This window comes from Tauraco erythrolophus, chromosome 2 (assembly GCF_009769465.1).
Source record: "Tauraco erythrolophus isolate bTauEry1 chromosome 2, bTauEry1.pri, whole genome shotgun sequence".
In the NCBI taxonomy this organism is placed as follows: Eukaryota; Metazoa; Chordata; class Aves; order Musophagiformes; family Musophagidae; genus Tauraco; species Tauraco erythrolophus.
This window is the reverse complement of record NC_141466.1, coordinates 67430794-67441174: the sequence shown is the minus strand read 5'-3', so window position 1 is coordinate 67441174 and position 10381 is coordinate 67430794. Positions and strand designations below refer to the sequence as shown.

At 45.8% G+C, this 10381-nt stretch overlaps 1 protein-coding gene across 1 annotated transcript; it reads right to left on the bottom strand.

The window, feature by feature from the left end:
- Positions 1–3414: 3414 nt before the first annotated feature.
- On the bottom strand, positions 3415–9647 carry LOC104380578 (opsin-5). Its single transcript, XM_086623893.1, has 4 exons — positions 9575–9647; positions 5467–5760; positions 4534–4865; positions 3415–3762 (listed from the first exon to the last, which is right to left on the bottom strand). The coding sequence occupies exons 1-4, from the start codon at positions 9645–9647 to the stop codon at positions 3415–3417; spliced, it is 1047 nt and encodes a 348-aa protein (XP_086480019.1).
- Between the last annotated feature and the right edge of the window lie 734 nt (positions 9648–10381).

Here is a 10381-nt window from a genome sequence, read left to right as displayed (position 1 = left end):
AAGTATTGATCCCAAACCAAACCTTTGCCTTGAGATCTCCTTGGGGTTTTATCTGCAACTATTTATAAGCCTCTGATTCCTTGTAGGAGAGATTGGTGTAGTTCAAACCGGGATATACAGAAAGTGACAATAAAAATACTCCCTTATGTCTACTGACAAGCCTTCTAGCTTGCCAACTGGAAAAATACATAGTTGAAGTGTTGGTGACCTCTAAACTTTATGACAATTGTTTCATTCACTTCTTTTTGTCTATGGTTTCTCTGCTCTTTGATAACGTATGCCACCTACCTGTGTTTGCCTTACAGCTTCCTCTTTTTTTAACTCTAATGGTCTTTAAAATCTGCATCTTGTTCCCTTGAATTCAATAAAAAATTCCCCACCAACTTCAATTGGATTCTCTCCAGGCCCTCAATGCTTGAAGGAGGTCCCTTTGAAGCTCTAGACTAGGACTGGCTAATGCACATTGATTCTCTCTTGTCATATCAAGGCTGGAAAACAAAATGGTAAGTCGAGGGAATTCTCACCCGGCACACAGTGTTTGTATTAGGCCCTTTAAGGAAAGAAGATACTCAAGGGAACTTGAACAACTTCAAGCTCGTCTCAGTTCACTGCCTAATTAGATTCCCCATGGGATGACAAGCTAAGCTGGAACATGCTTTTCCCATATGTTCTCTGCTGCTGGAGCAGCGCAGCGATGAAGGTAGTGCTTACTGACAAGCCGATGTGAGGTTGTCAGCCCTCATTGGTAACGGTGAACGGTTACCAAAATCTCAGATGCTGCACGCGCTCATCATCAACCTGGCTGCTTTAAAACCACTGCTGTTCAGGTGAGTGAGAATTCGGGTTAGTGCAAAATCAAATAGGTACTCTGCAAATTCCAGGACAAAATGATAGCTATAAACCACGGGACAAGACAGGCAGGTCTTTCCAATAGGAACGAGCAAGGTAGCGGCAGGTTACTGCATGGCTAAGTCATTTCCCTTAGGAGGTTCCAAAATAGTAGGTGGTTTTTTTTATGTGTAAGACGTTTTGTGGTCTGCAAAGATGCAAGGAATACAGATAGGACAAAGGGCTGGAGACTTGGAGATCCTAATTTACGCATAGGAATTGACTTAACTGCAATGCATTGTCTTTCATGAAAGAAGCTATGATTAAGGAAGACTTGGGCGTAGCTCCGAGTCCCAGGCCAGTGCCCTACCTGTGAAAGAAACTTCCCTCTTGACTTTCAGTTGTAAAGTAACGTCCTGACCATGGCAGATGATCCAGAGGACAAATTACTGTAAGGGAGTAGCAATCCGTTCCTCGTTCTTAGTGTTTCACAACCTTCAGGATCAGGATCAGTTTTTTTTTTCACTTGAATTGAGCTGTTCATCAAACAATTGGTGCTTTACAACAATGAGCAGTAAGACCCTCTCTACTGTGTGATGCTGATAATTGACATTGGCTGTAACGAGTCCCTTTCTGGCATGTTACCATTTTCTCCACCTGCTGACACGCTCCTCTGACCCCTCTTTGGTTTCACACTATTGGCTCTTTTGCATTTCCCTCTGCCATCTCCTCGCTCTACCTGCATAATGCTCTCCTGCCTCTTCTCCTCTTCCCAAGTACTTTCCTTCAGCTTTCACATGCTCCCTTCTCAGTTACTGGTGTTTTCTCCTGCTCTTCACATTCCTCTTTTCCCATTTTCCTGTGCTATGGGCTGTCAGAGGTGATTGTTTCCCAGAGGATGCTTCACCTCTCTGTATTTGGGACAGAAGATTGAATGCAGTCTCCTTCTGTATGGAGCATCTGTGAGTGACAACCCAGGATAAGATAATGTCACCCTGGAGGCCAACTTAAATTAGGAATTTTTCACAACTTTTTACAAATAAACCTAATTTAATCTGGTGGAATGTTTATAAGAGTTGGCGACACTGCCAGTGGCAGGAGTTCAGGGGAAGACAAACTCCTTAAAGTTTCCTGACCTGCGACTTAGTAATTAATTTGTGCCTTAGTGTATGTTACAGCTCATGTCTCATTTTGTTTGTTGTTTTGTAATCCACACTCCACAGTAACAGAAATCCTTATAGCCACAGAAGTGTTTAAGCTTATCTTTTAATCCTGTTGTTGGCCTTAGCTGTAGTTTATAAAATGAAACATTATTAGGGTTTGAGTATAGTAGAAATTTTCAAGAACTCAAAGTCCATTCACTATTGGTTTAGATTGTTGTTTAAAATCTGTGCCAAATCTGCCTGCAGTTTGCCTCTTCTTGTCTTCACCGACCTTAATGCAAAGCTGAGCAAGCAGGGGAAGCAAGAACTGCTGCAGCTGTCATCCAGCCGTATTTTGTACAACGTTTCAAACCCTGAAGATATGTGGTTACATCCTTTAAAATCACAAACAGTAAGTCAGGGGGAGAGAGAGATAATTAAACATTTCCACCTCGCAACCTCTTTTGTTAGCACTGGCTAGCAGGATGGTGTTATGGTTGTACATATGCTTTAAACTGAATCAGCAAACTGTTCTCAGTGCTCCAGCCAGCGAGGAACCCCGCATCTCAGGAGCTCCTGCCGAAGCGGTGAGAGCTCGGACTGCAGCTGCAGGATCACTTACTGCCGGGCAGGTTATCCTGAGGATGCTTTTTGTCATGATATACTGAGTGCTCCTCCAGAAAACAAATGCTCCAACAGCTTTTGTGGTAGAAGAACTGTTATAGCTCAGCAAGCGACAGCACAGTTCCTTTTGCTGAGAGATTCCCTCACTTCTCATTGTGCTGTTCATGATACGCAGAAGACATCCTTCACTGACTGCCACGTTCCCACCTCATCTCTTCAGACTAAGGCTGCTTGACTCCTGTTCAAGCTTGTCTTTTGAGGAGTTGGAATTATATTACAAGGAGCAAGGAATTGTAGATCTCTCTAAGACATTTTGATAGCAGCCACTTTTGCTGTCAGGGAATATTTCTTGCTACTCATATGGTTTTCTGTCTGTATTGCTGGAAATCTACACTCTCAGCTGTATTTGTTTGGTTAACACTTTGTGTTCAACCTGTGGTTTTCTCTGATGGCTCTTTTACTGATAGAGCCAAGAGTTTGCAGAGAGATTGCATTGAAAAGTCAAAAGTAAAAGAAAAAAAAAACCCACAAAAATAATAAATCCTCTGTTTCCCTGAAAATAAGTTCAGTTTACATGTTTTTATGTTTAGTACAAAAATCTATCTATTTCCTCTAAAGCAGAATTTCATGAAAAAAATAGCGGATTTTTTTTTGCTGTGTAGCTTAAAGACAGTAATAGAGAGTTGCTTGAAAATACATACTTAAACTTTTGTATTTGACGTAAGGTACGCAGTTGCCGTCCCACGCGCTGCATTCCTACTCGTTTGGACCCGTGAGTGAGCCCAAGTTTCGACTCACGTCGTGAAACCGTCGCTGCATTTCAGCGAGTTGCAGCTCTCTGGTTCTCCACCTTCTCAGCCGGAGAGAGACGTACGTCGTCTCTCCCACTCCACATCATCGACACGGGATTTTCAGCAGAGTTGTCGGTGCTGAAGAAACGAACTCTCCAGCCACAGCAACACTGCAACTGTTTCATTTCACGCCGGAAAGTTTTGCTGAAGATGTAGTAAATAAAAGGGTTGTACGCTGTGGAGGATTTGGCAAACAGACAGGGCAGCAGTGTAACAATGGGCTGTAGGGAATCACTGGAGTTAAATATGGACCAGAAGCTGGCTGCTGCGTACGGTGTCCACGAGCTCAGGAACCCCACCGAGATGAGCACAGCCATCTGAAAGGGAAACAGGGCTTCAGTTCTCACCTTGCACTGGCTGGGTCTGATACGTGGTGTGTGGATGAAACCACACCTGAACCAGCTTGGCACGAGCACAGGTAACACTGCACAGTGCATATATGCTTTTGTTCCCACCTATCAGATGTACACCGTGGGTTTTTGTAAGGTGGTTGTTGTTTTCATCTCCTTCCCTAACTGGCTGCAATATGTCATGGGAGACAAAGCCCAACCAAAAGTATAGCCTAACAATAGATTGGCCTCTAGAAAACTTGGGTCAATTCTGCTTTTCCACAAGAAATGAGCAACTGAAGTGTTTATATGAAAAAATGTTATACTAAAAAACCTGTTTCAGATATAATTTCTGTGTAACTCTCACTCAAAATAGTCACTCAGTCAATTAAAAATACCTAAGACAACAGAACAAGACCTCCACCCCAGATACAACATGAAAGGATTCAACAGCTATTCCAGCATGACTGGAAAGCTATATGGTCATGAAAATCTTGGATGCAACTGCCTGAAGATTTAACAAGCTGCATTGTATCTATGATATATTATCTTGGTCAAGCTACTGAAATGACAAGGATTCCAGGAGCCCCCTGCTCCTCTGAGGAGTGCAGAGTATGGGTTAGACTCAATCCACATCTCCATCTTTGGTCAATACTAGATAAAATCAATGAAGGGTCATCATGAGCCATGCATGAGAAGAGCCAGTTCTCTGCAAGTTCCTGATAACTGCAGACTCTTCTCATCGCTGGGATAACTCACCAGTGTCAGCTTCTTCTCCAGTTTAGCTGCATTAGGGATCCTGTCAATATTCTGGATCTCTTGGTATGCTTTATGAACCTTCCAGGCAATTCCCAAGTAACAGGCAACGATGGTCAGTGCAGGCAGGACTGTGCACAGGAGGAACATGCTCAGGATAAACGAAAAACCATTGGAGGAGTTGTGGAACTTGCTCCAGGCTATTGTACAAGAGATGCCAAATGGCTCAGGGCCATAGTAGCCCCAGCCTACCAAAGGCAGAATGGCCCAGAGCAAGGAGTAGAGCCAGATTAAAGTAATCAAGATGCGAACAGTGTTCTTCGTGATTCTGTTACCTACAAGGAAGAGGAAGAGCAAGCACATATGGATCTCATCTCAGCTACATGGGTTTTGCCATAACTTCTTGTCAAACAGAAGGATAGTGGCTATAAATACGCCTGGGCTGCTGCTGCAGTTCCCTAACCTTTGGTCTTCCTGAGAAACATAACAGAGAGTGTCCGTGGATTGAGTGAGACCTGAATGCAGCCCTTGGTGACGATCTAAAGTTTGGTAACTCAGACACCTTGACAAGATCAAGCTGACTCCAAATGTATTGTGCTCCCAGCCCAGGAATGCCAGGAGAATACTCCTTCCTCTCAAATTCCAGTATGTCTGCTTGCACACAAACAGGAAGGTAAGACAGTCTGGTCCAGCAAAACATTTGGGCCCTCTACGCTCAGGTAGTTTCACTTGGTAATACTGACAAGTGAGAAACCTCATTGTTTAATAAGGAATTTAATCAGATCCTTCTAGGAACATTAGGGTTTGATATTGGACTAAAAGTTGAGGCTGATTCCTACAGTTACTGAGCTGATACTCCATGCCATATTCAGCATCTCTCTGAACATAACAGTGCAAATGGACCATTATGAGATTACCAGACACATAAATACTTACTGTTAGATTTGAATGAATTGGTAACACGGAATCGAATCACAGCCATGGCACACAGGGTCATCATGCTGCAGACACCAAAAAGGAATCCCATCAGGGCATAATATATGCAGGACGCATCTCCTCCCAGCCAGGCATGGTTCCAGGCAGATGCAATGGCCAGTGGATACATGCTGATCGCCATCCCAATATCTGCTACTGCTAAGTTGACTGTGAGCAGCTCCGGTGACTTCAGGAGGGAAGAGCGTTTCACAGCTGTAGCAAGGACAGCTGAATTTCCAAGGATTGTGAGGACAGCTGAAAGAGAAAAGAGAAGAGAAGGGAAGGGGAAGGGAAGGGAAGGGAAGGGAAGGGAAGGGAAGGGAAGGGAAGGGAAGGGAAGGGAAGGGAAGGGAAGGGAAGGGAAGGGAAGGGAAGGGAAGGGAAGGGAAGGGAAGGGAAGGGAAGGGAAGGGAAGGGAAGGGAAGGGAAGGGAAGGGAAGGGAAGGGAAGGGAAGGGAAGGGAAGGGAAGAGAATAAGCACAGACAATAGTATCACATAGTTAGCACACTTGGTGAAATGCTTATCTATACAAAGGACATGAAAAATGCCAGTTGTTTGCCTGGGACTAAAGTCTAGAAGAGAGGACAGACTGGCAGATGAGCCAGAATTCAGCACCTCCCAGGCCAACATTGTGTTGTGCTGATGCTCTGAAAACACGCCAGTGTACATTGGCTCTGTCCTGCTGTGAAACCTTGCTCTCCAGCTCATGGCGAGGAAACTCGTTCTCTTAGCAGACAGGCAATGCCACCTGGATGGTATTTCCGAGAGCTGCTATGCAGCTCAGCATCCTCACCACAGTATCCACTGTTTTCCTTCAGCCAGCCCTTGGGTTTCAATTCCTGCCTCCCTACTAGATAGGGATTTCCCAATCAGGTTGTGTTTCCACAATGGATCCGGTAGAGCAAAGAGGGCTACGGATTTCTGCTCACAGCCTTCTGTAGTGCTGGCCAGCCTTACCAACTAGGGGAAATTTTGTCATATGAGTATTCAACCATATCTTGCCCCTTCCTACCACCCCATAGCTCTTCAATTCCATGTCACACCCCTCTCCATGCACTATATCCCACCTATTCCCCTGTGGCTCCTACCTCATGTGAATAGCCCACACTATCAGGTAAAATGGGTCTATTCACCTTCATTTAACCCTGGTGATATTCCCACTTCTCCTTCCTGACTTAGGAATGCTCTCCTATGAAGACAGGTTGAGAGAGCTGGGGCTGTTCAGCCTGGAGAAGAGAAGGCTCCAGGGAGATCTTATAGCAGCCTTCCAGTACCTGAAGGGGCCTACATGAAAGCTGGAGAGGGACTTTTTACAAGGGCGTGTAGTGACAGGACAAGGGGCAATGGATGTAAACTGAAAGAGGGGAGATTTAGATTAGAGATAAAGAAGAAAGTTTTTACAATGAGAGTGATGAAACACTGGAATAGGTTGCCCAGGGAAGTTGTGGATGCCCCATCCCTGGAAGTGTTCAAGGCCAGGTTGGATGAGGCTTTGAGCAACATGATGGAGTGGAAGGTGTCCCTGCCCATGGCAGGGGCATTGGAACTAGCTGATCTTTAAGATCCCTTCCACTCAAACCATTCTACGATTCTATGATTCAATTCCTACTGAAGAACTCCAGCTGTCCTGCCTGCTTTCCTCTGGTGCCCTCCACTTCCCAAAGCCTTCCCTCTTTGCAATGTATCTTCCACTGGAGCCCCTGCACAAGCCTCCTGGGCTCTCAGCTGCCTTGATAAGTCAACATGTGCTTGCTGGGCAGCTCAAGGTCCTCACTGGTCAAGGACCACAATCGCTACGTGCTGCAGTTCAGACACCCATACTGTTCTAGCGGTCTCTGGGTGCAGTGAGACAGACCGTAGAAATTGTTTTGCCAGGGGCATGCAACAGACCAGAGATTGCTTTGCAAAAGGACCTGTCAGACATACATTATTCAGATATGCCATAGGGCTTCAAAGCGTTCATGACAACAGTGTCAAAAGTTCATGTAGCAAACAACTCATTTTCTCTTTTCTTTCAAGTGAAGATTGTGCTGGAGCTACATATTGATCAAAGGTTTTCCTTAGGAGGTGTCCTCTAAAGTCAGAAGTGAAATAGGGAAACAGAAAAAGATTCTGTCACATTCCCTTGGTGCTGTGAAAGCAGAAAAGTTGCATTTGCTCACAGATGCCACATAATAAAGTGCCCACAGAGGAATTAGTAAAGGCACATGCAACAAAATGGAATAAATTCATTGGCATAAGTCTGAGAATGGGAAGAGATGCCAAGAGAAAGCCTTAGACAGAACAGAGATGCAAATCTGAGACCTTACATCCCTCATTCATTCACTTTCTAACCGCGCACGTTCACTTGGCACCTCTGGATATGCCTGAAGACTTCCCTGAGCTCTCAAGAGTTGTGGTAAGTACTGCAGCCCATGCCCTGGCCTTGTTGTTTCCTAATGAAAACATAATTTCAGGGGACAAACAGGCCTTGCTGCAGCCCCCAGTGAGGTGCAAATCTATGGTTAAATACAACGCGGTTTCCGGTTAAGTTCACTGCTTCATATATGGGATGTTTCTGAGACTCCCTACACAATGGAGTGAGCCTGGCTGCCATGCGGGGCTCTTGATCCAATGCTGGAAGCTATGCCTGAAGCTTCGGTGCCTACAAGCCCTTTAGGAGAGGGTGAGACTGTAGCATGGTAGCACAAGAGCAATATCAGCATGAGGAGCTCCAGCCTCCAGCCCTTCATTGCTGCCCCGTCCCACTACCTTAACTACGTCTACATATTTACATTTATGTGAGAAAGGAGCTGACATCCTGACTTGGACTAAAAGAAAAACCCTTTGTCATTTTGCAGACAATGATTTTTCTCACCTTGAGTTGTACTCTCTGCTGTCAGCACAACTGAGAGGACAGCACAGCATGGTGCAGTGCAGGGAAGAGTGTGCAAGAAGAAGGGTGAGATGTGAAATGCTAAAGCCCAGCATTGCTGCCCAAAGCCTCTCTATTAAAGGACATAAAAATATATGTGCTTGTCTTTCTTAAATGCATCTCAGCCAAGGTTTTCGAATGAGCTGAAGAGAGGAAGTGACTCGCATCACAGCAAAATTCAGTTGCACTGCACGCCTAAACCAATTCAGCTCCTCTCCAAATCTACACTGATAGTAAACAAATCACCTGGGTACGTGCAACAAACAGACAAGGAAGAGAACACTAAGCTAAAACTGTGCTGGAGCAGACTGGTAAATATTCCCGCTTGTATTTCATTGTCAATCTGCCTTCAGCAAGGCAAACGGGCCGTTATAAAAAACATAAGTGCTATTTGGAAACCCTTTGCTGTTTTATAGCAGTTTATCCTACCAAGACATAGCTTTTCTTCGTGCATAATAAACATCCCCCCCGCAAGTGTCAGACCAAAGTTGCTCTCCTCTGATCAGTCTCATGAAAGGGACTGCCTCATCTCTTAGTTCACAGGACTGAGATGCCAGGATAAGCAGTAGACAACTTAATTTGAACACTTGTGATGCCACAGAGGCAAACTTAAAGCTGGCAAGTCTTCAGCATCAAAACAAAAGATTGCAAATCATAGAATCATAGAATGGTTTGGGTTGGAAAGGACCTCAAAGATCATCTAGTTCCAACCCTCCTGCCATGGGCAGGGGCACCTTCCACTACACCAGGTTGCTCAAAGCCTCATCCAACCTGGCCTTGAACACTTCCAGGGATGGGGCAGCCACAACTTCTCTGGGCAGCCTGTGCCAGTGCTTCACCACCCTCAGAGTAAAAAATTTCTTCCTTATATCCAATCTAAATCTCCCCTCTTTCAATTTAAAGCCATTGCCCCTTGTCCTATCACTATATACCCTTGTAAAAAGTCCCTCTCCAAATCTGAGAGCGGAGGTTAATCCTGGCATCCAACAAACTTGAAGGCAAGAAGCAGGAACCTGTGTGGAAACAGATTTTCCATCATTTCCCTCCAGCTTCCTCTGGAGCCGCTGGTGCTGACCCCAGAACAGCCAGGGCCACCCCGGCGTGTCCGCTCCCAGGCTTGAAGCAAACAAGCATGCTGTGAAGGCAGAACTCACCTATGATCAGAAGAAAGACCCCAGCTCCATAATCCACTACCGGGTGGAGTTTGGAAATGTATTGCTCCTCCATCCTCCCTTCTGGAAGTGGGTGAAAGTTTTAGATCAAAGGCGAAGTGACTGTCGGGGCAAAGAGACCCTTCCTCATGGTTTGCCCGCTGCAGCCGTGAGCCAGGCAGTTGGGTGCTCCATGGAAGGACCCTTCTGCTTTCTCCTCTCTCTCTCCCCCTCTGTGTGGCAGGGGAGAAGCCTGGAGCGAGAGAAAGGCTCTCTCCCTCGGGAGACAGAGTGAAAGCTGGGCAGAGCCAGTGCCAGAGTGATCCCGCCTGCCGGGCTGCCGGGCTAGCAGAGCATCTCTCCACCCACTCCCTCCTCTCACACCGCTTTGCTCCTCGGCTCCTCGAGCAACTCCACAATGCAAATCCCTTCAGACTGCAATTGCTAAGCAAAAACAATTGTTGTTCAACCTTGGGAAATAAACCCAGGCTGAGGGATCAGGCAGGGGAAGGAAGGTTAGTAGTTTAGTTTTCCAGCTTTACGGCTGTGTATGGGAAATACAGGGCTGGGAAATACTTCTGTGTTGAAGTATTAGAGGAAAGCTGTTTGCTGCAGGGGTTCAGAAGGGTCAAAGTTCCACCACTGAAGGCAGGACATTCCGAGCTGCTCCAGGGCAGAACTGGAGGCTGCTCAGTCCGTGCACAACTGCAGGGCACCACGGCAGAACCAAGCTCTGAGTTCACTCTAGTGACACTCCACTGTCGTTACCTGGCAAGCCTCACGTCCAGGTTCACCTTCTCCTTAAAATAT

Bases quoted from the DNA above. Each gene is read 5' to 3' on its own strand.
- LOC104380578 (XM_086623893.1), bottom strand. From the start codon at position 9,647: ATGGAGGAGCAATACATTTCCAAACTCCACCCGGTAGTGGATTATGGA. The intron at 5,761-9,574 runs GTGAGTTCTGCC...TTTCTCTTTCAG, and splicing joins GGTCTTTCTTCTGATCATAG to CTGTCCTCACAATCCTTGGA. The intron at 3,763-4,533 runs GTGAGTTATCCC...TTTCCCTTTCAG, and splicing joins TGGAGAAGAAGCTGACACTG to ATGGCTGTGCTCATCTCGGT.